Here is a 26,737-nt window from a genome sequence, read left to right as displayed (position 1 = left end):
AATCAGTCATCCTACGAGGTTTGTAGCAGCAGCACTGGCTAGTCCTTCACTCTGCTTCCCGGGCCTCTCCGGGGGGCCCCTTTCCGCCCCTCGGGCCCTTCCTTTGGAGGCCTGCCTGTGTTTTTCCGCGCAACTTGTTTCAGCTGCTATTTTAGGCGTCATCTTTGACCCCACTCTGGAAGATAGGGATTTAACTTTCATGATCCTGCTCTCCCATTGATTTGCTTAATTGATATTCAGTTTTTGTATCATTAGGACTATAAAATACTGTTCACAGCCGAGCTGTGCAGTGTGCTGTGATCACCATTCTTCTGTGTGAAGGAGAGGGTGGGGGCTATCTTGCAGATTTGTCCCCGGGGCCCAGCCGTCGCTCAGCCCTGAGCCTCTCTGCAACAGCCTGTCCAGCGAGTACACCTGCCGGCTTCCGGGTGTTGAGGGAAGACCTAACCATGGGTGTCCAGCCTGTGGCCCAGCACAAAGTCATACATTGACTGAAAACATGATGAGATTTTTTTGTGATCTTATGTCGCAGTGTCTTTAGTGTGCGGCCTAAGACAGCTCTTCCTCCGTGCGGCCCAGAGACGCCGAAGGTTGGCAACCCCTGACAGCCCCCATCCAGCTGCTTTCATTCTCGCCCCACACTGGCTTCTCCACCCCCCGTGTCTCCCCTTCCTCAGCCTCTGGAAACTCTGCCGTCCAGTTCCGTCTGCCCTTCGCCCACTTCCTCCGCCTTCCCAACCCTCCCTTCTGGGCAGGGTACCTTCTCCACCTGCTTCTCTCCGCGGAGGTAGCTCTGGTCCATTTGCTTCCTGTCTTCTAAAATTATGTTGACCTGTCTTTCTGCTGTCGTCTCCTCTGCGGTTCTCTTTGTCCTTGTGGGCGTACACCCCAGGTTTATTCCTTTGCTGTCGTCTTGGCGGTTCAAGGAGGGAGAGCGGGGCAACCTGACTACCCGTTCCGCCATGTGCAGGAGCAAGACCTCCGGCTCCTTTCTGAATACATCCTGCTTTCTCTCACACAGAGGTTTGCAGCATCTTCACTTTGTATTGTGAAAGGCACATTTTGATGTAATGGGCTTTCATTTTCCATGAAGGGTCTCCTTTTCATTGCATGATTCAAAGGAATTTGTGCAGACATTTATACTTCGGTGATTTGAAACAGAGTAATATGTCTCCAGGTCCCTCGTATGCTTCCTGAGACGGTCTCTCTGATGCTAATATTTCGTTATGTAGGAGGAGGGAGAGAAAATAAGACACCGAGTTCTTGAGAAGAAAAGACTGGCCCATCCCCCTCTTTTACCGACAAGCATTTTGAAACCTCCGTCTCCACGGAGTGCCCCTGTCATTTGGGTGCCCAGCCACGAGCTTTGCTGGGGTGTGTGGCGGAGGGCAAGAGCGCCTGGTGGGTGGTGATAGTGTTTCAAAGCAGGAGCAAGTCCGTGAGAATCACAGCCACTGCCCTTCTGCGGGGCCAGGCAGTGCCCTGGTGAGGGGTGGAGGGGCCCTCCCAAGGCAGAGCCTGACTCTAGGGCCAGTGCCAACAGCTCCTCACCAGGACAGGGGTGCAGCGCATTGCCAGGCCGTCACCAGGCCGGTGCCGCCTCTGACTGCCCGTTTGTGTCCCGCACGCTTCTGCGTTGAAGTCTGATACAGACTTCAGTGGGGTTGTATTAGGCGGTAATCGGGGTGGGGGGGTGTAGATCCCTCAGGATGGGATTAGTGTCCTTACAAGAAGAGGAAGAGGGACCAGAGCTCTTTCTCTCTGGGGACACACAAAGACTTTGTGAACACATGGTGATTTGGCAGCCACATGCAAGCCCGGAGGAGGCCCCTACCAAGACCCCAGTCTGCTGGCGGGGCCCCTGGATTTTGAACTGGTCTGCAGGAGGGTGGAAAGCGGAGGCTGTGGGCTGAGCGCCCAGCCTGTGGCCTTTCGTTGGAGCAGCCGGGCCTTGGCTCCTCTCTTCCTGTCGTGGGAGCCAGCCTGAGCCACCGTCTAAGTGCAGCCGGTCCTCAGTACCCTCGTTTCATTCAAAGTGGTTTCATTGTGATGTTGATGAGGTGCCGGAGGAGCTTAACTCTTGTTTGTATTAATTATCCTGTGGTAAAATTGATTTTCATTACACAGTTTGCTTACAGTTGCAAAACTTATTGCCAGTGAGCAAAGACTGCTGTGTTCTGCCTTTGAGGGATCCTCGCACTTTTTTGTGTGGGAAACACAGCCCCTTTAAATCCCTCTTTCCTGACCTCTGTGCCACTTTCAGGAGCAGTTCGCCAGTAGTAGCCTTGATCTTCAACTTCTGGACCATGCCCCCACCTCCTCCTTTCTTCCCAATGCAAAATGCAGCTCACAAGCCTGTCTCGTGCTTGATAAAACACCATTTCCCCCACCTGGTTGCAGATTTCTGCGCTTACTCAGAGAAAGGCAGCTTGTTCAGATATACATTATTCTTGTTTGAAAAACTCGGTCGGCTTGTCTTCCTTCCCACCCCCTCCATATTTTGTAACCCTGCTCCGCTGAGGCTGTTCTTATTAAATATCGTAATTTGTTCATTGGAGTGTTATTTGTAAACTTAATTAGCTCTCTGCCCGTGTTTGAGAGTCAATTCCAGCCTCTCTGGTCACGGTTCTCGTGCCCTGGCCTGTGTCTGTTCAGAGACTGGCTAATAGTTTCGAAATGCCGGCCGGTGATGTATGTGCCGCTTTAACATTCCTTTGATTTATGGGCAGGGCTGTAGAAAAAGGCAAAGAAAGCAAATTATGTGGCGAAAAATGTTGCCAATCTTCACTTTTTTCTCTTAGCTTTAAAAAAGTACACTTATCAATCAAATCTGATGGATTTTCTTTTTTATAAAGATTGGAAATTTAACTATTTGAAGGCTCTTGCACTGTGTGTTCGTATCAAGTGTAACTTAGCACCAGCGTACATCCGAGGTCTAAACACACTCTTGTCTCCACTGTTTGTCACTGTCCTGCAGCCCCGCCCCCTCAGCCGTGTGCCCGGAGCCTAGGCCCTGGTGCTGGGCCAGCAGGCTCTGGGACCTGTCTAAGGTTTCCCTTGTCGCATGTTCTTGGGGGGTTCCCCCCAAGTCGTAGCGACCAACTTCTTGAGTCAGTGAGCCAACAAGGATGTCCGAGATTGTGCTGGGACGTGTTTGAACCACAGTGTCTGAGCAACGCCTGGGCGCTGCCCCTGGTCCCGTTAACTCCTGGGCTCCTGGGCACAAATGCCCACCCAGCAGATCCGAGGGGCGCGTTACATCCACAGATGACCCTGATGGCAGATGATGTCGGGCTGTGTTCTGAAGAATGACTGGAAGCTTATAGTGCCTTTCGACAGTACCACTCCCTGCTCAGTGCCCTTAGTGACCCCTCCCGCGGTCTGCTGGGCCAAGTCCACAGAAAGTGTGAGAACCCATACCACTGCAAGTCGTGTGGGGTGTTACTTCGTGTGGGCAGGGCGGTGGGTCGGCTGTGTACAGCTTTTGCAGTGCCTGCAGGCCGCTTCCGAGTGTTTCCTCATTCATTCATTCAGCGAGTATTTATCGAGCCACAGCGCTGTGCCAAGCACTGTTCTGGGCGTCGGAGCTTCAGCAGTGACTCAGAACGTAGCTGGGGTCCGTGTTCTGTTGGAGCCTGCGTGTTCTTGTGGGGGAGGGGTGGTGGTGAGGTGGGGGAGTGAGCACGAAACAGAGAGACAGGCTGGAGGTGTGGAACACCTCTGGCTTGCTGCTGTGATTGTAAACACCATGGTGAGACGAGGACCCATACGTGCAAGGTCAGGGTGAGGAGAGCTCCACAGCGGGAGGAGGGGCCCGAGGCCGGAGTGAGCTGGTGCGCCAGGAAGGGGAGCCTGTCAGAGTGGAGACGTCTTACGTAGGAGGTGAGGAGGGAGGCGGGGCCGGCTCCTCTCAGAGGTGGTGGGGGCTCGGCAGGCTGGCTGTGGCTGCCCCATCAGGGATGGTGCCGGAGTCAGAGGCTGCCAGTGGTTACCGAGGTGTCGGCCGGGGTGCCGTTCTGCCCGCACGCCACCCTCCCCTGCTTGGCCGAGCCAGAGACGTGGGGATCTGAGTGTGTTTTGAATTTGAGAGTGTTCTGGGTTATTGAAAGGCGGTTCATATACCGTGTGTCACACCAATTTCTTCTCCAGCGGGTGTGGGGCAGGGCCCTGGAGTCAAATACTGTGTGGCCAACGGTTAGACTGGTTGCACTAAGTGAGATGAATTAAGATTTAAATAGACTCCCATCAGTTTTTGCTGCCACAGAGTCTTGGCACCTACATTGATGAGAATGCATTTGACTTTCAGAACTTTTTATACATTTTTATATTGCAAAAACTAATTATGGCTCTGCACTGGCAGATTCTTGTCCCGTCCCCCTGCTTGGGTGTGACCCACCAGAAGGCACCAAGTGGGCGAAAAGGTGCTGCATGTGTGAACCCACACACGGCAGCAGGCGGAGCCCTGGAGGAGAGAGCAAGGGCGAGTCTAGAGCCGCAGCTGCTGTTGAGCTGGAAGAGGCAGTGAGTGGGCAGGCGTCAGAAGCTGAGCCTCGAGGAGAGCCCGGTGGGGACTGTTGGAGCGTTTTCTGAGTGGTGGCGAGCTGCGTTCATGGTTTCCAGGAGGCCTGGGGGTGGACACCTCTCCCATTTCCTCTGCGTCCCATGGAGCCTCACCGCAGAGTTTTGTCAGTTGCGTGTGACTGCTCGTTGCCATGTGAAAAGACCGAGCCAGGGTTCTCGGGGAAGCAGGAGTTCCCTCTTCACCTCATCATGGGACCTTATGCTTGAAGGGGGTTCCGAATCCAAATTACTCCCATGCCCGGCCATTTAGTTACAATTTGTTTACTTAAAAAATGCTTGTTGAGAACATCTAAGTTCTGGAGAGGCCTTCAGTGTCGTGGGTACAGAGCAGGGACCCCGGAGCCAGACTGCCCAGATTCCAGTCCTGGCCCTGCCACTGATGAGCTCTGTGGCCTTGGGCAAGCCACTTCCCAGCTGTGCCTCCACCCCCTCACCTGGGGAGCGTACTGACAGTGCTGCAGACCGCACCGGGCGGCTCTGTTGGTTAATGGGTTCACGTGCATCAGAGCACCACCCTCCTCACAGTGAACAGTGAGTCCTGGGCATCTGTTGGCCAGTGGTGATGGCGCTGGTTTTTTGTTGCTGCCCAGGCACTGGTGAAGACCCGGACGTACAGTGAAGACGAGGGCGCTCTGTGGGCTCTCAGCTGCTCCTGAGGAGCTTTCGTTCCAAGCAGATCTGCTTCTGAGAGCAGAGGACGTGTCTTCACATGTCTGTCTGGGTCTGGCGCAGTGCTGTGCATCCATCAAGCCACCCCGTTCTAAGCGAATCTTTGCGGAACTTCCTCGTGGGCCCCTAGCTAGACCGGTGGTCTGGTGTGAGATCCGTCTGACCCCCTGCGGCAGCGGTTTAGGAAAAACAGTGCAGGTAGGGACGCAGCGAAGCACACTGTGGTGCACAGTGGTCGGCCTTGCGCAAGGTGGTTCCGAAAGGCTTTGGGACTGACTGGCTTGAACAAGCTTCAGCTTCTCTCAGCTCCTTGCAGGCCAGCTAGTGAAGGGGAAAGGCAGCCTATCGGAGTATCATGGACAGAAAGGAAACACCGCATGGGGCACTGGTTGCCTACTTTCAAGCTTCTGGTCCTGAAGAGGACTGCTTCCTACTCTCGGGACCTTGTGTGGGACGGGTGGTTGGCGATAGCCGTGTTGTTACTGTCCCTTCTTAGACACTCCGAGCTGGCGGCTGCTGGTCCCCATTTTGGTTGTTTGGCTTGTTTGTCAGCGCGGAAGTGGGAGATTTGGAGGAGGGCTGCGGAGCACCGTGGGAGTTGGGAACTTGCACTTGCTCAGGGCCCCACCCCCTTTCAGTCCAGCCTGCCCCATGCAGCCTTCCTCAGGTCCGTTCTAAAACAGGCCTGGTTTTCAGTGGCTCGTCGCTGCGAAGGGTGTTTTCTGGGACAGGGGAGGGAAGGGGGTTTTGGTTTTGATTTTTGCCAGAAGCAAGGCCTTCCAGTTGTTGGCTTAGTTACCCCTGAGCTCAGTCTGATTGTTGTCGGCTCAACAGCCTCAGCATGTTCATAGTCGTGGTTGACATTCGTCGAGTGTGTTTATGCCAGCCACTTGGCTCAGCACTTCCCTGTATGTGACCCTCAGTGACTCTGAGAACTCAAGTGTGGCTTTGCTCACTGAAGTCCTGGGTCACTTTTAGAGCGACCAAGCAATATCGAGGAGCGCTGTCATCCCCGGGGAGGGGGGAGCCGAGGCTCCGCCATGCGGCAGCTTGCTCAAGGGCGCAGGCCGCTTGAGGCAGTAAGGGCCCTCCAACCTGCGGCCAGGCAGGGCAAGTGCCCCGTGTTCTTCAGCAGGTTAAGCAGAGTAGAAATCACACCTGGGTTGTGTTGACCAGTAGAGAATTTGCTCCGATCTGGTACCTGTTTTAAACCAAACCCAAACCCACTGTTAGTACGCATGACTTTTTGCTTTTTCTCTCTTACAAAAGAAATCATAGTCCCACAGTTACCACAGGACAATCCCATTACGGAGGCTGATGCCTGCTTTGCCTTTTCTCACATTCCTGTGCAGACATTGTCAGTCAGAACTTAGACCAGCAACAGGACTGCAGTGGCCCTGGAAGGAAGGGAACGAGGACGCTGGGGTCTGGAGAGGAGCCTGGGCTTCCAGTGCCGAGTCCAGTTGCCGTGTAGGAAGCCTCCTGGCCCGACTGTTGGCTGCCTTGAGGTTGTGCGGATGCTCTGGGCGCCTAGGTTGTGTGTAGGCACCGGAGAAGCACGACCTCCGTGGTGGATCAGAAGGCGCTTCCCCCCACCCCCGGCCCCCCCGACCCCGGACCCCCTGGTTGCCTTTCCCTTGGAGAGCCGGCAGGGTCCCCACAGCCCTCACGCAGTTGTCCTGGACTTTACTGAGTTTCAGCCCCAGGCCCCGAGAGGCCTGCCTGTGCGGTAGATGCGCTTCCTCAGCTGTGCAAGAGTCGAATGGGGCTTCCTTCTGCAGGCAGCCCCATTCTGAACAGCCTCGCGGGGTCACTTCCTCCTTTTTCCTTTACACTTACCTTTACAGTTTATTGTCTGGCATGTGTAGGGTGACGGTAGTTGATGAAAAGATGATGGCTGTGGTTGGTTCTGTGGAAAGTCTGTCCTCGCCAGCATTCTCACCGAGAGGAGGTGAATTTCTGGGATGGAGACTTGTGACCGGCACAGGACCAGCTCTGTGTGAGTGGTGCCCAGGGCCCTGTGCCTAAAGCTTCTGCATACGTTCTCCGGGGTCAGTGAAAGGAAGCTGGCAGCCCCCCTTCCGTGGGGGGCTGCGCGGGAAGGAAAAGGCCAGAGGGAGTGTGCCAGTCAGCAGGAAAGCATTTTGTCCCGGTGAGAGCAGCGTGTTTTTCCTCTTGGGCTGCTGCAGGAACAGGCGCAGAGGGGAGAAGAAACACCCGGTGGTGTCCAGAATTGCTCGTGGTGCAGGTGGGCTGTTTGACCGCAGACCTCGTCCTGCCCCCCGGGAGCTGCACGGCCTCAGGTTCACCCTCTGCTTCTCCGTGTCAGAGTGCCGAGGACAGCAGTTGACCCTGGACCCATCGCCCCCAGGAGCTCTCGGCCACCAGGCTTTCGTCCTCCTGTTCTTGATCGGAAAAGGCAGTGTTAAGAAGGGCCAGTGAAAAACCCGTCTTCCTAAATGCTGTCTCCGTTTCCTGGCCCCTGTTCTCAAAGGCGCCATGAGGAGTGGCTGATCCCCGCCTCCCCTTATTTCTAGTCCGTCTGACATCATAGTCCTGTGTCTTTCCGAGTCAGGGCTCACCTGGCCCTGTCTCCCCTTCTCCTTCCTTCTGAGCACTGTCTGCACGTGCTGCCTGCCCCTCTTTCCCCTCTTCCTGCGTCACAGTGCACGGGAGCAAGGGGCAGGGCCGATGCAGGTCATTCGCAGGCGGTCGCCTCCCCGGCCAGGCGAGCTGCTGCGGGCTGCCCCGATGGGGCTGCACAAGCAGGCTGGTAGCAGCGCCACCCCTTCGGAAGGTGGAAGAGAGAAGACAGACTCTGCCAGAATCTGAGCTGACTGGGACATAGGAATTATTTTTACTGCTCAAAAAAAAGCTGATGATAATCTATTGTAATTTTATATTGATCAGGTGGGTCGTTCTTTAAAAATCACGTTTACTGGTTTCTTGACTGAAATCTTTTCAGTGACAGCTAGGCAGATGACTAATGCTTAGCATTCAGTCTCTAGATACGAGCTATAGAAGCAGCCAGTGGTTCTCATTTAACTTAATTCTCAGTTCGAGAATTTCTGTTATTTTTTGAGGGGGAAAGAACTATTTGGGGTTATATCTGCTGTATGGGAATATTCCATTCTTCCCCATGCCTCCCATGGGCGTGTCTGGGCAGAATGACACTCGGATAAAGGCCGCATGTCAGGGAACATTTGACACCTGGCAGGTGTCTGGCCCAGCTCTGGGTGCCAGCTAATGAGAGCAGGCAGCAGGCCTCATAGAGGGCCCTTCCCCACCCCCGGTAACGGCCTGAGTTAGAGACTTTGGGCGACTAGTGAAATGTTGGCATTTCCTAAGTGTATTTCAAATTTACCAATGTTGATTTTCATACTAGGAAGTCAAGTTCAGACTGAGTTTTCATAGAGAAATATTTATAGTACTATAGCATTTTAATGTTAGAAAAGGCTTTAGACAGCATTCTCATTTTGCTTTTTCGACTGTTGGTCCAGGCCTTGAGTGTGTGTTTAACAAACGGGTGCCCGGCAGGTACAGCACGGGGAACATAGTTCGTCGGACTGTACTGACTGTGGTGCCGGGTGGGCACTGGAAACACTGGGGGCGCTTGGTAGAGCGCACGGTTGTCTGTTCACTGCAGTACCCCAGAACCTAGTACAAGATAACACTGACTATAAAAAATGTATACGGATTTTTGAGTTAAAAAAACAAACAAACTAGTACTTGGCGTTTCTAGTGAAGGATAAAGACAATTCCAGGATGTAGCATTCTTCCCTTTTACTCTGTCTTGGTCAGTAACACGCATTCTGTGTATGCTGGGAACAGAGTGTAGTGTGTGAGTGGGGGATTACGCTGGGTGGGTGAGGCCCAGCCCTTCCTGTCCTGGGAGCACGGGCAAACAGGATTGCCGCGCTGGTGGCCCTCTTTGGACGGCCTGTTCCCACCCACTGTCACCATCCTTTGATAATCTGGTAGGATGCTCTCGTTGCTGCGTTGTCAGACTTCTGCCTTGACCCTCTTTCAGTTTCCTGCCTGCACCTTCTTACTGGCCAGGTGGTCTTCACGAGTCTGTTCCCTGCCCTGTAGGGCCAGGTGGGCAAATCAGTGGGAGCCCAGCCTGAATGCGAGCTGCCCGGCCGTAGATGGGAAACGCTGACACCTGTGTCCCCCTTTCTGTCTCCTCTCTCAGTGCGCGCTGCTCGGCTTTTCCTTTTTGCTTCCTTTTGTCTTCTTCTCTCTTCACAGACTGTCCCTGTGAAGGTCATCTCCTCCATTTTTAGCCACAGTCACAGTTCCCTTTGCTAGTGAATCTGCTCAGAGACACACGTGCTGTCTCCTCCCGCTGACTGGCATCTCTGACGTGTGGTGACACGCGTGCAGCTGTGGTGCAAACGGGCCCAGTTGTGAGGAGGGCCTATTAATAAAGGTGTGGGTTCTGGGGTGGCCCGGGGAGTGGCTCTGCAGGGCCCCAGGCAGCACTGCTGTGTGGGGAGGGAGAGCACTGCCACCATGCCCCCTGCCTGCCCCTCGGGGCGTTGGCAGCCTGTGAGGTTGGGACAGTGAGGATTTGTGTACGGGGACAAAGAAACCCGGGTGGCATCTAGCACGTCAGTGATGCTCTTGTTGAGCAGGAAGCGCGGCCTGGTTTGGAGTCCTGCTTGCAGAGTAATTGAAAGGCCTGAAACTCAGCGGCCCGGAGAGAACAAACAGGCAAATAAATTGGAGGCTTCCTTCTTATGGTTTATTGATGTTGTTTTGACCAGATAAAAAGATCATTTACCCATAAAAAGTCAAATCTAAGGTTGTTTTTCTTTTTAAAAAAATATTGGCTGTTTGGAAATAGCATTAGGAGATAAAAGGAGGAAAGACGCTAATGCCATTATCTGATGTTTAGATAAAAAATCCAAGTAAAGCAATTAGATTTATGGTATTTTTCTGTAGCTGTTTTCCTTGGCACCGATGCTACCAGGCAGGCCTGCTTGTTTCTCTCCTTCGAGTTACGTTCAAAAGAAGTACCCGAGCTTTATTATGATGCACGATTCTTTCTCATTAGCTGCCGACAAAACATGTTTCAATAACGAGGGGCAAAGGTCTTTGCAGCTCCACGTGGTGATGAAGTGTTCCTGGGTTTGTACAAATCTTGGTTCTAGTTGAAAGCTTAATGGTTTAGGGGGAGTAGGGCTGTGTGAGAATTGCAAATTATCACCCCCACCCGGGCCCTTGCACACGTCCCCGCCATACCCGGTGCGGCTTGACCCAGGCATCACGTGTCCTCGCACGGGGGCTGTGAGCTTTGGCGTTTGCTGTTCCCAGCCAGGGGGGACTGTTTTGGTCTGTTCCGAGAGGGAGGTGACTACATGGATAGCATCCCTTCTTGTTGCTCTCGGAGTGCATTACACAACTCTTCGAAGAGAACCCCTATAAAAACAGCCGGCACAGGCAGACTCCCAGGACAGGAAGGGGTCTGTAAAACCCGGTAGGCAGCCGTGTGCCGCCCCGTGACACAGCAGTCAGAGCTGCTGGGGCGGGGGTGTTCCTGCTGAGTCTGGGTGTAGGTTTTCTGACAGCATTGAGATTTCTGTGTTTTCTAGGTTTCTTTTCTCCAATTTTTTTTTTTTAACTCTGAATGATCTTAAAACCCTAAAACAGTAAGCCAGAGAGCTTCCCCAGACTCCCCGTGCTAGACGCACCTGGGGGCAGGAAGGGAGAAGAGGCGATGCCCCACTGCTTAGAAGAGGTTGGCGTGACAGGAGCAGCCAGGAACCAGCGAGCACTGTGATGCCGATGCCACAGCTCACAGAGTGCAGCCGGTCAGGGCCCCGGTCTGGGAGGAGGCGCTGGCCTGCCTGCTGGAGCAGAGGAAACCAGTGCCAACCAGCGCCACCAGGCAGGGCGACTCAGCACACTCTTCCTACGGGAAAGCTGAGGAGCGGTGCCACCTTGGGTCACCCCCTGGCATCAGCTGGCATCCCCTGTAGTGTAAAATGGGACTGGAGGTGGCATGGGGGTGGCTTCTCTAAGGCCTTTCTCTGACAGTGGAGTCATCCACGTGCAGTCCCTGGGGGCACCTTTACCTGGACACAGGTCTGCTCCAGGCATCAGACACACCTGCTTTTGGGGTAGAGGAAGGGGAGGAAGGGATTCCTTCCCGGCTCTGTAATGACAGTGAGCACCTGCAAAGCAGCATGTCGGCTTTTCGAGAGAGCAGTCCTGGGGGGACTGTCTGAGGGAGCTGTTCTGTCCCCTGGACAGGTTACAGTTGACAGGCCAGGCCAGAGCACTGGTGCTCACCTGGCGGTGCACTCATCAGCTGACAGATTCCTCAGCATCACCTCTGTGCAGGGCGCTGTCCTGGGCGTTGTTGAGATACGGAGTGATCAGTAGCAAGGTCTTTGCCTTCAGGGTCTCCCTGGCTGGCAGGCTTCACTGCTGGACCTGGAAGTATCAATGTGCCTTGCTAGTGTTCCTTAGAAACTTACAGGTGATTATCCAGGAAGTGACTTTTAAAAGTACATTGCACCATGCCTTAAGAGACTTCCCCTCCCTACCCGCCCAAGCAGTTTTTGGTGAACCCTAGACAAGGAAGTAATGATTTTCATAGTGACACGAATCAAACCTCAATTGATTTGTCTTAGGAGTTCTGAGATTTTGGGGGTGCCAGGTGTCCTCAGAGCAGGACTCAGGCCCTGTGGCTCAGGCAAGGTGGTGCTGCCCAAGGAGCAGCTGTGCCCGGGCCCCAGGGAGGCCAGCACACACCAGCTGGGCAGTCCCAGGCCTGACCGAGAGCCTCTAGCCTAATTAGGTCTCTGAATGTGACCGGCATGAGGAGTTCCGTGTCCTCAGACTTCCATCCATTGCAAAGCGTGTGTATTTTTTGCCGATTTTGGAGCAGGCCGGAGATCACGATGGGTTGTTGAAATTGTTCCATGTGTTAGAACAGTGTGGAAACCTTGAAGCAAGGAGACTGGTGCGGGGTGGAGGGGGGCGGGGCGCGGTTGCTCGTCAGATTTTCTGAACCCAAGATTTAAGTCAGAAACTTTGCATTTGATTCCTGTTTTTTATAATTTCCCTGCCTACCATTTCCTTCCAGTATGTGGTGTTTGTAATGGGAAGCATCGTGAAGCTTGTTGAACTTGGCCCTGATCATTCAGACTTCTTTAAAAACAGGTTCTGTAGAGACCCAGGCTACCCGGGGGTCCAAGGCCTGCCGCCTCTCGTGTGGAATTGTGGGGCAGCACTGCGCTAGCCTGTGGTGGAAGCAGCCCCTGCATGACTCCTTTAGCACCTGCACGAGTCAGACCTCGGAGCTGGGGGATCCTGGGAGAGGGGGTGCGCCTGTTCTGTGGGGAGGGGCGGGAGCCCTGCAGGCCACAGGGCTCTCCTTGGGGCAGAGCCCAGGAGCTCGCTTCCCAAGTGTCATTTCTCACTGCACAGGCTCTTGGTCCGGCCAGTAGGGTTTACGGGGACCCCTGCCTGGCAGCACTTGGCACTGTCACGTATTTAACTAACGCAGCCTTAGTATAAAAAATACTCAGCAAATCAAGGTTTTTCTAATTCTTAATTGTGTTTCCCCAAGATCCCTGTGAGTTGTTGAAGTTGTTGCTCTTGGGGTGCAACATGTACAGAGGAAAGTGGCAGACATAATTGATTAGAAAGGGCTTTGGGCTGAGAACTGAAAGAAAAATCCTGGGCCCACCACAGGAAGTGGAACTGAGAGACACAGTCTCAAACCCAGAGAGCCCTGAAATCGCTGTCAGTGCCGACAGTAACTCACCACGTGGTGAAGACCCCGCCCCAGCGCACCATGCAGACCCTGCCCCTCACGGCTGTATGGTGTGGGGGGGTAAAAGAACAGAACCTATTTTTTCTCCCGTTTTCATTTTATTCTCATTGGTTAGTGCAGAGCTGATCTTGGATAGAAAAAATGCACTAGGACTTTAATACGTTGCTTTTGAAACAGACATTTTGGAACAAAGTATGTTTATTGAGATATGTTTTTATAGAAAATATCACAGAACCTGTAATTGAAAAAACCTATGACAGTGTTTTGAGGGGCATGATAAGTTCCTAATGTTAATTTAAGGGTTAGCTCTGAACTCCTTCTGCTGTTTTAAAACCATTGGCTGAGTGAGCGTTTTCCAAGAGTCCTTTTGGATCTAAACTGTTGGATGGAATGGAGTATTTGCTGCTTAAATAATGTATAAATCCAGTTGGACAGGCAGTGCCTGTCAGTTTTATTAACTTTGACCTTTTCTCCCATTATAAAGACGGTCCAGTAAATATTTAATGGGCCCTTATAGATCCTGACAGTCGGAGCAGTGTTCCTGGAAACCGGGGCAGGGTATGTGATTAACGAATGCCGCTTAGTCACTGCGAGTCGGCATGCCTGGCTTTGGGACGAGGAGCCCTTCCACCCACACGCGCATTCCTGGTGCAGCTCCGGCTGGCGCTGTCCAGCGGGCAGAGGGCGTGAGGGAGCCCTTTCAAAGACAGGCAGTAGCTAGCATGCATTTGTGCTGTTCTGTTTCTTTTGTTTGTTTGTTTGAACAAAGCTCAAAATGCTGCCAGGTGGGCAAAATCACCCTGCCACTCCACACAGTTAGCAGGCCTCTTCCACTCGGAGAGTCAGCAGGGCTGGAAGGGCTGAGCTTGCATGGACCCTAATAAGACACAAAGCGGAGGAGAGTCCGAAGGAGAGCCCACTCCTCCAGCCAGGAGGGGCCCCTGCCAAGCTGTCTTTCCCTTTAACTCCATAAAGCCCCATGCATATTGCACTCATTGCAAATTCTGGTGGGGAAGATCGAAATCCAAGTGGCTGACATTTTGAAACATTGTCTTTCAAACTTGTACTGTCCCTTGCTTCCATCGATTTCCCATTTAAGAACTCTGTAGGAGAAAAACAAATTTGAGCAAAAATTCATTGGTCTAAGATGAGTTGTTAAAACCAAATTATGCCCCCCTTTTCCACCCTGAGAGGAGCTCCATTTTTCCTATGAATGTGATATATCTTTGTCCTGTATTGTGCAGCCATAAGGCTCCCGCCGCAAATCGACCACGTAAATCAAGAGGCTGTTAAAAAGCAATATGGATGCTCCAAACACAGACATTTCGGCCTTACTGGGTGACTGGATATCTTCATTTTATAGCCACTTTCAAGAAGCAGATCATTTCATTTGGTTTTGTTTTCTTTGCTTCTCTATTTGTGTGCAGCCCAATGGCTGCGGGTGAGGCCATTTATTTTTCAGAACGCTATTAGCCTTTGCATCCAGGGCCCAGCCCCGTTTAAACGGTGGTCACCGGTCTCATTACCATGAGCTGTAATGTAGCTGACTCTGCAGAGGAAATCTGTCCTTTGAAGAGCGTTTGGGAAAGAAATTGATTTAGAGCTTCAGAATGGATTACTGTTTGTGTGTTCAGTTGATTCTAAATACACGTTGGAAAGACCTTGCTTAATTTGAGAGAGGAGGAAGAAACATACTAGATGTTATAAATGGTCCCAATCCAGATTCTTAGTTTGGCATTTTCACATTTGAATGTCTTATTTACATCTGTTTAAAATTGGAATACCTTTCAAGGATAATTTTATTATAGACAGATTGATGACAACTCTTATGATCTAAAATAACAAAAGTATGGGATTTAAAAGAGGAAGATAGGAGTCACTATCACATGTCAAATTGGATATAATTAGATTTTATTGATTTATTTTAGAGAGAGATGGGAAAGGAGGGAGAAGAAGAGGGAGGGGAACATCGCTGTGCCAGAGGAACATCCATCGGTTGCCTGTTGCACCCCCCCCCCAACCCCCAGCCGGGGACCTGGTGTGCAGCCCCGGCATGTGCCTGACCGGGGTTCGAGCCTGAAGCCTTTCGGTTCTCAGGCCGGTACTCAATCCACCGAGCCACACAAGCCAGGGCAAGGTGGGCTTTTCAAAAAGTCCTGCTTGGTTTAGAATTAGGCAGTTACTTCTCTTTTCCAATAGAGAAATTGAGGTCTAGAAAAGTAAAATGACCTAAGTAACCTTGAAGCTCAGGAGTTTGTCCAGAACAAAGCAAAGAAAGCTGGCCCTGAGCCCATTTAAAAGCATGCTGCTTCCTTACCTCCCCCCTCCCCCCCCCGCCCCTGTTGTATTCCCACTATGTGTACAAGGAGTGAAATGAACTTCTTAATCTCTTCCTCCTCGTCGCGTGTGTATCCATTTGTATATGTTGTAAAATATCCTCCTGAGCTTATTAGGGTTGATGCTTGTATCTCAGCCACTGAAAACAGTGGCCCGGTGCTTCCGAACCCAACTCTCTGGGGTGTTCGAGTCCATCTGTTGGCAGCACTACGCTCCCGGCTCCTGTGGTGCCGCGAGCTACACGCAGGACACGACCGACAGTAGCAAGAGTTCCGAGACTAATTTATCTTTAGGAATGAATGGATCTTCTTATAAAAACGGCATCAGCTTTAAAACCATTTACATAAAGTATATATGAATAGTAGTAAATAATAAAGTAAAAGTTACTCTAATTCTCTGACTTAGAAATACTCTGTTAACATTTTAGAGAGCACCTTTTAAAGCATTTCTCTGTTCATAGTATAACCTGTTTGTTTTCTTTTTTCAATTCAACAAGATGATGTAAAACTATTTTTTATATCTAACGAATTTCCCAGCTTTGGTTGGGCATGTAGGTGGTTTGCCTCGCCCTTCATCATTATGTAATGCTGTGATGAGCAACTTGGTCCATGTTGCTTTTCCTGGTTTTCTGATCATCTCCTGAACGCCTTCCTCGAAAGGGAAATGCTAGCAGGCACATTTGAAGTGGTTTAAAATGTTGCAAAGGGGTGACATGTACCAAGTGTTGGCCCACCTTTCCCAAACCTCACTTTCTTCCCCCATTGCTTTGTTGTTCTCTGCAGCTGCAGTACCACGCTGGTCTGGCATCGGGCCTTCTGAACCAACAGTCCCTGAAGCGCTCTGCTAACCAGATGGGAGTCTCGGCGAAGCGCAGGCCGAAGGCCCAGCCCACCACTCTGGTCTTACCGCCTCAGTGAGTAGCGGGTGCAAGCTCTCCTTTGAGTTTGCTTCTCGCTGACAAAGTTACTTTTTGCCAGTTTGATTTTTTCTTTCAAAAAAGTATCTGTTAAAATTAGAAGCCTGGCACATAGGGAACACTTTACATAGATCTTACACGAAGCAGTTATAATACAGGTCATAGTTGACATGTTCTGTGTGTGACTTTTCCACTTGGGACTTTAGGATTCCTCCTAGCCTATTGTTTCCTTGTCATATCCCCCCAGCAGGCGGCAGCGGGTGAGTACAACTGTCCTTTCTGACAAACGGGACAGCTGAGGAGCACACTGGGATGAATGAGCTGCAGGCTACCTGCAGAACCCGGGCAGGCTGGCACTGGAGTTGGTGCTGGGCTCGTTTGTTTCTGTTTACAGTTTCTTAAGTAGGAGTACATGTGCCCTTTTTTCAGTAGGAGAGAGAACTGTAAGGTTCATAAAGTGTACGGTTTGATCATTTTTTACGTGGAGGATAATGTTCTCCTCCACATGACCCCACCCAGATCGAGCTCCGTGGCCCCCACTGCCCAAGTCTGCTTGGGGTTCCCTCTCCTGTTCGCAGTGTGCACACGAGCCCCCGCTCTCCCCTCATTCGACACTGTTCCGGCTTCATTCTTCATCTTAGCTGTCCTTGAACTTCATATTAATGAATCGCACATGTAATCTTTGTATCACTTTTTTAAAAAAAATCAACATCATATCTGTTAGACTCATCCAGGTTGGTTATTTTTTTGTTTTGGGGTTTTTTTTTTTTACCGCCACGGAGTATTCCTACTAAAATGCCACAGTTGATCCATTCATTTACCCCATGGGTTGTTTTGTACCAGGAACCCTCAAGGATGAGGACCAAGGCGCTCTCAGTGCCGTTGAGTCAGAAAGGCGGATGCAGCTGTCTCTGCCAATGGCTTGTCTCTCGGCACGCATGCGCCCCTAAGAGGGGTGGTGCTCCCACCGGCTGGTGTGGACTCAGGCATGTTCCCTGTGTCTTCCTGCCCTTCCACACAAACATATTCCTTTTACACCCTTGGTTACAAACCGCGTTTAAAAGCGTCCAGTCCAAAGGGGTGTTTGCAGATGAAACGCACTTGTTTGCCTTCATTTGTTTTCTATTTGATTAGCAAATATTTATTGTACTACTATTTGCCAGGCACTGTCTTAGGCTCTGGGGATAAAATCATGAGCGAGACAGATGTGGTCCCATCTTCCTGAAGCTTTTTGTTTGCTGGGGAAAAGTAAAATAAATAAATAAATAAATAAAAGCACCGCCTCGCTCTGGCTGTTGTGGTTCAGTTGGGTGGAGCACCATTCTGTCGTAAACCAAATGGTCGCCAGTTCGATCCCCTGTCAGGGCACATGCCTGGGTTGCAGGCTCAGTCCTTAGCTGGGTCACATATGAGGCAACAGATGGATGTTCTTCTCTCACATAGATGTTTCTTCTCCCCACCCTCTTTCTAAACTCAGTAAGCATGTCCTTGAGTGAGGATAAAAAATAAAGCACCTCTAAACAAATTAATCAATACAATACAATAATTTCTGGTTATGATTGGCACTTAAAAGAAAGGACCATGTAGGCGTGGAAGGGGGACACAGTGTGAACCGGACTGTCAAAAGCAGGCCTTGAGGCAGTGACATCAGGTAGAAACGGGGCAGGTGCGATGGAGAGAGGCCAGGGAGGGCCTGGGGACCTTGTCTCTCACCAGGGGACACTCTTCGCTCCCCCTTTGGTGGTTTTCAGGCTTTCTTCACAATTAATGTTGGCTTCCAGGACAGGACGAGCATGACCAACCAGCCTCCTTCGTCTGCCGCGGACACAGGGCCCTGCGTTTCAGAGACGACAGGGGCTTCTTTGAATGAGGTGGGACCGAGTCTTCACTGTTCGGTGGAAAGCTTCCCAGGGAACATCCCTGAATCTGCTGTGTCTCGTGTGTCGATTTGGTGATTCTATGAGACTCAACTTCCAGCTCTCTGAAGTCTAATGGGCCTTGTAACTTGTCACTTCCCTGCATGGACTGTCTGCCGAGGCAGGACACTGGGCAAGAAGAGAAAGACTTTCTAATGGTCCCATAAGACCGGAGCCAGAAAGTGTGTGCTACGAACTCTCTCTCGACAAAAGTCAGCACTCAGTCCATCTGTTCGCCATTTGTTCATTTGCATTGGCTTGAAACCTGTTTACAGGTGACACGCTATTACGAGGACACTTAGAAACTATTTTAAGCAGCAAGGCAATCAACAGACTCTGTTCTCATGCCAGGAAAAAAAAAAGAGAGAGGTGTTCACAACTGTCATTATAAATTTATAATAAATCTCTCAAAACACTGAGTTTCAAAGAGAAAAGTGGTTATTGTGTGCTAAGAATACAGCGTGGAAATGATTTCCTATACTAGGGAGCCAATTTCCTGGGAAAATTGACTGTCGCCTTTTCACATCATTGAGCTCTCGGGCGCGCGCCGAGAAGCCTGGAAGCCTGTATAGGCCACTGTCCCGCAGGCGGGGTCTCCACCAGACGGCGTGTGTGCACGGAGCGTCTGCTGCGGGCCGCCTGCTACGGGCCGCCTGCTGTTTCAGGTATCGGGGGCAGAAACGCCAATACAGCACAGCGCTGGCTTAGTCGGATGATAAAAACTGTGATTAGAGAGGGGGCCCTAGTAATATATACATTGTTGCAGGTGTTGGGAAAAAGAAAGACAACAAAAAAGACAAAATAATACTTTCATCCTGAGAAAGTTATTGTTAAGGTTTTGATGGGCACACTCCTGGTGGCGGCAGCCTCGGCTCCAATGGCCTCGAGAGTGCAGGGTGCCTGCGCGTCCCACTCCTGCTCCCGGGCGGCCTGCCTCAGGTTTGAGTAACAACAACAACAAGAACAGAGAAACCGTGTGCAGGGACAGGTGCTGCTGGGAAGAAACCACCAACCCTGGAGGTGACAGGGACGGTGACAGCACGCACGTCCAGGGGACCCAGTGTTTGAGCAGCAGATCGCCTTTGTCGTGGCCACTGATTCATCTGGGAGTTGAACCGAAAAACTCATTTTCTCCACTGCCTTGCACACCGATTCCCAAACAGACCACCCCCTGGAAACGACACGCGGTGCTCCCACAGGTGACTGGGTCCTTCTGGGGGTGTAAATGCCACTGTGCCTGAAGGGCAGAGGCTTGGCCTGCCCTCTGCTTCCCGTGAGACCAGAAGGGGTCACAGAGAGACAGAGCAGAGTGGCAACATCGCCCTGTCTTGGGAGATGGTGACAAATGAGGGTGTGGCCATGGCTTTGTGCACCGAGCAAGCAGACCATGGGCAGGGTGAGGCGCACGAAGCCTGTGCCTCTTCCCGGCCATTGCGTCGTCCTCTCTGTGTCTCCGCCTTTCGAGGCTGCCGCTTCCTCCGGCTGCTCCGCCATTGCAGGCGCCCCCATGCGGGTGGCACTCGAATGGTGGCGGTGAGCACGCTTCCTTCAGGGGCCTGGTTTTCCTCTCCATTACCGGGGCTTTGTTTCGCCCCCAAGGATCTCGGTATTTTGCTGAGGGCAAGCTTTGTTGCGTGTCCATAAGTCGCTGTGTTTGGCATCGCTCTTCCCTGGGGCCCAGTTTCCCTCTGAGCATGGGGCAGGGAAGCAGCCCCCAGTGAGGAGCAGGCTGCTTCTCTGGCCTGAGCTTTTGAAAACCAGAGCATCGTTTCCTGAGTCCCCTTTCCAGGGGTGCTAGTGGCTCAGGCAGACACCCCCTCCCCGAGCTTGGGCCGGGGAGCCTGTACGGAGTGTCCCTGAAAGGAAGCAGAAGCCTTTGCAGCTGTAAATTTCCTGAGTTTTAGAAAAAGTCATCAAAACTTGGGTAGAAGTTCACCAAATCCTTCTTTCCCCAATTGGCAAGTGTTAAGCAATAATATTCATTAAGTACCGCGGAGAGGCTATGTAATAAAGAAATAATCCTTGGCCTTGGTGGCTGTAACTCTCCAGAAGAGTTGAAATTGAGAATATAATTAAAGATTAAAACATTGTTTGCATTCTAGAACATGGAGAAATCTTCCTCTCCATTGTGGGACCATGTTAATAAGGAAGAGATCAGTTTCCAATAACCGACCCTGCAGAGCTCGTTTATTAGCAGCCGGTGTGAGCTTCTGCTCGGTGCTGCTCCTGCCTCTTTCCTGCAAGACTGACACTGTCTCCAGGAACGGCGAGGGAGCCCGGCCGCGCCCCAGAACCCTGCTCCGGACTGTGTTCGCACAGGGCCGGCTGGCCAGCCAGGGCCACCTGACGATGGGCCTTTGGCCCTGGGACTGTCTGTCTGTTAGTTGTGGCCGGTGTTTCTGTGCAGGGTTGAAGTGTGGTAGGAACCAGGGTACCTAAACATTTTAAGTTTTATAACTGTGGCTGGGAAAGCGGGGAGAACACTGTAGAATGGTGTCACACCATCTTGACCCAGTGAGAGAAAGAAACCATTTGCGGTCAGTACTGGGTGTTCAGGGCTCAGAGTGGGCACAGGGAAGCCCAGGGCCCTCCCCAATTGGGGGTAGAGTTGAACTGCACAAGCCCCATTTCATTTCCTCCCTCTGCTTTCTTTTTTAAAAATTTTATTTATTTATTTTGGTTGCTGTTCACATTAGTTTGTTTTCCGTTTTCCTTGAAATGCAATGAGAAGGCATTTCGAAGCTGGGGTGCAGTGCTTTCCTTCTGTGCTCGGCCTCCACTGTTGCCTTGTCTTCCTTGCTCTTTCAGTTTCTCATTCCAGGGCCTGGAGAAGACACTCAGAAATACTTCATGAAATGTCCTTTTTCGTGTGTTTTGTGCTCATGTTTTTGGCAGATAGGGAAAGACTGGGTCTCTCTCAGCCTGTGTCAGTGACTGGGCAGAAAGACGCCTTCAGCTTGTAACTGCTGTTAGGCTTTCATTCCGTAGCCACCCCCCCCCCCCCACACACACCCCCATGGCGTTTGCTGCTGCCTGCCCGTGTCTCAGTTAGATTGGAAACTCCTTGGGGACCAGGGCTCTCTGCGTCTCCTTTGCCGACTCGTCTGGGCCGGGGCTGATGGCTGAATGAACCAGTCCTAAGGTAGCTAGTTCCCCTCTGTGCTGTGATGCACACCCTCGCACACGCGTCCCAGCTGCCAAGGCAGAGAACGTCTTTTTATAAGATGCTCAGGACCTTAATTTGTACTGCTCGTGGCTTGTAGTAAACCGGAATAATAAGCACTGGCTGTTTACTTGTCTGGAGCCAGGCGCCTTGTGGACAGACAGGAATGCCTAAGGGTAAGGATTTGGAGTTGCAGTCAGCTTGGCCCTGCTGAGTGAGGACCGACAGGGTGGGATGTGGAGGCTCAGGCAGTTGGTAGGGCCTGGGAGCCAGGCTGCGGCCTTGCAGTTGCTACTGCAGGGAGCGGCAGGCCCTGGGGTCTGTGATGGGCCCTGTGTGGGGAGTGGGGTATTAGGAAGGTTCATCAAGGAGCAGAATGAGCACAACTCAGGTAGTCCTGTGTAGCTGTTTAAAAAGTAGTGGGTTCACGTCACTTACCTTTTATCCCCTCGTTGGGCAGAAGGAGACTCTGGGAGAAATCAAGGAGGAATCCCTCATCAATATTAATGTAATGATCTGTCTGGAGAATAAACAGAGGGACATTTTGCTGTGAATGCTCTGTGTTCTTAGGCTTCCTCAGCACACACACACAGAGGACCATGCATAGTTCTACTGACAGCCGTGCACTGCAGTCTGTAGCTTGTCGAGCTTTAGAGGGACAGGGGGACTCCTTCAGCCGGCAGGTCCCTGTGTCCACACGAGTGCTGGCCCCTGGCAGGAAGCCAGGAGCACGGCCTGGATTCTGTCTGACGTTCCAGACCTTCCACCTGGGCCTTGGGCCCCTGTGTGTGCGTGTTTGCACTGCTCACCCTGCAGGCGCTTCAAGCACTGGGTAAGGCCGGGCCTGTGCTTCGTCAGCTGGGCGTGGGGCGGGCAGCGGTACCGTCTAAACAGGCGAGCAGGGTGATGAGCCCCGTTTCCAGTGTAAGCTCGACGTGCTTGTAGCCTTGGGTGCAGTGGGGTGGGTTCACTTGGCTCCAAAGCACTCCATCCTCTGCCTTCTCCAGCGCGTTGGAGGGAGGGGTATGATAAAAATAGTTGCTAATTGTTGAAACTGGATGGTAAGAACAGAATGCTGTTGGTGAGCTCATTATACTGTTTTATCTACTTTTGCGTAAATTTGAAAAATTTCACAGTAAAATGTGTTTAAAAATATGGGTCTGGAGCTTGGATTGTTGTTAAAGAAACAGAGTTTGGTAATCAGCAGTGTAAAGTTGGTGGGAGAAGCCTCGGGAGTGCGTGGGATCTGCCAGGGGTCATGGAGGGAGGAGACCCGAGGAGGCTGGGGCCGGAGCCCTGCTGCCCTACCTGCCGTGAGGCTCGGCAGCACCTTTTGGTCTGGTTCTGGCCCTGGCCTCACTTCAGCTGCTCTGTCTTTTATTCACCTCAGGCCTGTTCTGAAATTGAAAACTGTGTCTTCTATAGATACCAAATCAAAAAGCGATGGTATAAAAGAGAAAACTGTAGTGAAGAACCTAGCCATCCAGAGCCATGTCCAGTGTGGCCCCCTGCAGTGCCAGTTGAAACACTGTATTTCGTTGCATCCCCTAATTGCATCCTTTACAAGGTGATGTTATCCAGGAAGACAGCTATCTCGTGTGGTTATTACGTCACTGTGGCCATTACTGGGCAAAGGAAGGGAGGAGGCGGTGGTTGTACAGTGTAGCTGGTCAGATGGGAGCTGGGTTTTTAATCCTCTTCTGCGTAACAAAGAGAGCTTCAGGATTAGTAATATTTCACACTGTGTCATTTCTAACCAACGCTGTTTGTAAGTGAAACACCCTTTCTCTTTTTAAGTCTCTCTTCTTTCCTGGAACGAAAGTCATTTTGTTGGTCTTGTGATATGTCTCCATTTCTTTCTGTCTCTGCCATATAAGCTACTAGTCACCCACAGATTTTGGCCCAGAAAGCCCCTATTTAGGGTTATAAGCGATCCAGAAGCAGCGGGCCACGTCTCTGTTCGCCTGTGGTGGGAAGTGTTCCGTGCACCAACGGACACGGTGACCTCGGCGGCGTGCCTGGGAAAAGGCTTTGTCGCTGAGCTGAGTCTTTCAGCACACATTCTGATTTGGTGGCACCCATTGCTCTGAGAGTCCTCTCTCATAGTTGGTACAGAGCGTACTTACTTCTGGCTTCCTGAGGCACTGGGGAAATCACCTCTGGGCACAGCTAGCGTCATCGTCTCTCGGCCTTGGTTAAGGTCTGAACACAGGACCTGCTGGTCCTTAGGATGAGCTGTCAAGGTCAGTTCCCACCCTGGGACGTTCTGACAGCTGGGTTGCAGTGGACTAGGAAGGGGTCGTCGGCCTGGCAGAGGCGGGGAGTGCAGCCCTCTTCAAAGACAAGGGGTCCCTGAGAGTGGCGGTTCCCCGTCCCGGCCACACGGGACAATTGCCCAGGAGCCCTTGCAGGGAGCGGCCCCATCGTCCGTATTTTGAAACGTCTCCCAGGACGATTCCTGTTTGCACCTGGGGGTCCAGGCCACTGCCTCGGGAGGGGCTCAGGGGGCACTGCAGGCGTGGAGCTGCCTGGGACAGAGTGGCCGGACACTAACAACACGGGGGCGGCCAGAACTCATCTGCTTAAGGCCACAGATGGGGACCTGCTGGAACTGAAACGCTGCAGCAGGTGGGTCCCAGCTTGGGTGCTTCCTTGTGGGCTCCCAGACGCACCCACTGCCATCCGTGCCGGTCACTTCCCTGACCGCTCTTGGCCGGTGACCCGTGGGGCTCCAGGGAAAGCCAGTCTGCTGACTGACATTTTACTTTCTTCCTTTGAAGGCATTTTTGTTTTATGCCAGTGGTTTGGTCCTCCCAGTTAAATTAGTGTCAGTAACTAAGCCCAATGCATTGTCGCTATGGACACTGCGCATGTCGCAGTGTAAATCAGAAGCATACAGCTCAGCGCGGTGCAGGTCCACTGCGTCGTCCTCTTTCCTGTGTGGTGCGTGTTTACAGTGCGTGGATTCCGGCACGTGTGTGTACCCGTGAAACCATCACTGGCTCACCATAATCAAGGTGGTGAACATGTTCATCACCCCAGAAGTCCCTCTGCCCCTTTGCCATCCTGCTCTCCCCCCACCTCTGTCCCCAGATAACCATTGGGCTGTCTTTTTCTGTTACTGTAAACCAATTTGCATTTTCCAGGAGTTCGTATAAATGGAATTGTATGGTACACACTTTTTTAAAATTGATTTTTAGAGAGAGAGGAAAGGAGAGAGGGAGGGAGGATGGGAAGGGGAGAAGAGAGAGAGGCAGACATCAACTTGTTGTTCTGCTCATGGCTGCATTTACTGGTTGATTCTTGTATGTGCCCTGACTGGGAATCGAACTGGCAGCCCTGGTGTAGCGAGTGATGCTGTAACCAGCGGAGCTACCCAGCCAGACCATACTCTTCCTTTTCTAATGTGGCCTTTTTAGTCAGCACCGTTACTTCGAAATCCATCTGCATCGTTGGCAGTATCGGGTCATTTCTTCCTGCTGTTGTGTGGTGTCCCGTTGGGGGCAGGCCCCGTGGCCTGCCTGCCCTCCCATCCTCTGCCGGATGCGGGGCGGTTTGCGGTTTCCGGTGGCGTAAATGTCATGTGCAAATCCTCACATGCATGTGTGCTTCCATTTCTTTGGGGTGAGCAGGTGCACCACCTCTAGGCCACGTGGTAGGTGTGTGTTTGACGTGTTAGGAAGTCATCAACCTGTTTCCCACGGGGGTCGTGCCATTTGCCACCGCTGCCAGCGCGCCTGAGTTCTAGCACTCTGCGTCTGCACCGATGCTGGGGACGGTCGCTCCTGAATGTCAGACCCTGATGTGTGTGCACCAGGATCTCAGTGTGGCTTTGGCGTGGGCTTCCTGGTGACCCTTGGTTGGAACACTTCTTCACGTGCTGTTTGCTGTCTGTGCACCTTTTTTGGTGAAGTGCAAAAATGAGGTCGAAGCCTGCTGCATAAGAAGTTCCTAGTGAGAGGGTAGGTTTCCTGTCCCTTGATGGCTTTGAAAATCTGTTCCTGTAGAGCCTGCCATGGATTGACCCCTGTGTGTGTGTGGATGGATTGGAGAGTGTCTGTTAAGTAGTGTCGTTGGGGCCGGTCAGAAGGAAGGGTCCTTAGGGGCCAGAGGGCAGGAGGCCAACGCTCTAGGTGGTGCTTGACTCTGCCGGGTGTTTCTTCGCCATGTCTGTCCTCTCCTCTGTCTTCGTGTCATAGCCCCGGGTCTGGGCCGGCTGGTGCTGGGCTGCTAGCTCAGTCTGCCCTGACTTTCCGGGAGGGGCACTCGTCTTCCTGCCACCCAAGCCTAGGTGCCTCCTGTTCTTCCCCCTTAACTGACATTTATTTGCAGCCTACGCTGCTTTTTATTCATTTTTAAATTTCAGCAAATGCAGCCTGGTGTTGATAATGTGAGGTGCCGGATACTCAGTGGTAAATAAATCTTCCTTTAAGGAACTCAGAGTTTTGGGGAGACAAGCACCAAGGCTGTTAGCACCCCCAGAAGGACGAGAAGCTGACTCTAGGGAACCGTAGAGGCTCCCTGGGGTTGTGGGCTCCGGAGAGTTGTGATTCCCTGTACAGGGACTTAGAAGTGTTGGAACAATGTGCGGTGGGCCCAGTGCCCGTCCCCCCTAAAAGGAGGCAGGAGGCAGGGGCAGAGGCACGAGCTGCAGTGCCTGGGGAGCAGGAGCAGCCGAGCAAGAGCGGCCTGGCCTCCCACCCACCCTGCTCCCTGGGTCCCGGAGCCTGCATGCCACGTAGTGGAGAGGGGCTGCTCCCTCTGCTCCGGAGGAGCCTCCCCAAGGCCCAGGGCAGCCTAGACCCCATCTTCTCGGGCACCAGGCCCTGAGACAGGCGACCTGAGGCTGGTGCTCCTCCTCCGCTCTCTCTGAAGCAGGCTACCTACCCCCGCCTGTCTTTGTCCCTAGAAACCCTGTTTTGCACCGTTTAGTACTGGGAGAGACTTTGCCAGGCCTGAGCCTCAGATTGAACTTATGTGAGATCCAAGTCTCCAGCCTTGCTGGACATGTTGTGAGAGAACAGGACAGCCTTCGGGGTCCCCGTGTGCCCTGCCCACGGCAGACTCCGTCAGGCCCGGCCAATGTCCGGCGCCGTCCCTGCCTGCCCCGCACTGCGGATGTGGGGCTCAGGCACAGTCCTGGCCCGGCCTTTCAGAGGAAGGCAGCTCTAGGCCCTGCGGACTTTCGTGCGGCTGCACCCTCTGGACCCACGGGCCTGCGGTGCCCAGAGAGGAAACCTGGGGCTCACTAGCTGCAGATTCAGTACCTGCCCCCTCCAAGCCCAGCCCCACTCCCTGGGGCCCCAGAAGTCCTGTTCCTTCCACTCATCTGCTCCTGTGTCACCATCTCATGGCTCTGAAGAAAG

General features: G+C 52.3%; 1 protein-coding gene across 1 annotated transcript in view; it reads left to right on the top strand.

Annotated features, from left to right (window-relative positions):
- MED27 (mediator complex subunit 27) overlaps positions 1 to 26,737 on the top strand; it is a 165,427-nt gene that overhangs the window by 41,084 nt on the left and 97,606 nt on the right. The window contains exon 3 of the mRNA XM_037036452.1: positions 16,159 to 16,289. Within this exon, the coding sequence (XP_036892347.1) occupies positions 16,159 to 16,289 (131 nt within the window). The remainder of the gene's footprint in view (positions 1 to 16,158; positions 16,290 to 26,737) is intronic.

This window comes from Sturnira hondurensis, unplaced genomic scaffold (assembly GCF_014824575.4).
Source record: "Sturnira hondurensis isolate 20B ecotype Veracruz unplaced genomic scaffold, ASM1482457v3 Scaffold0022908, whole genome shotgun sequence".
Lineage (NCBI taxonomy): Eukaryota > Metazoa > Chordata > Mammalia > Chiroptera > Phyllostomidae > Sturnira > Sturnira hondurensis.
The sequence above is the reverse complement of the archived record's forward strand: the minus strand, read 5'-3'. Positions and strand labels throughout refer to the sequence as shown.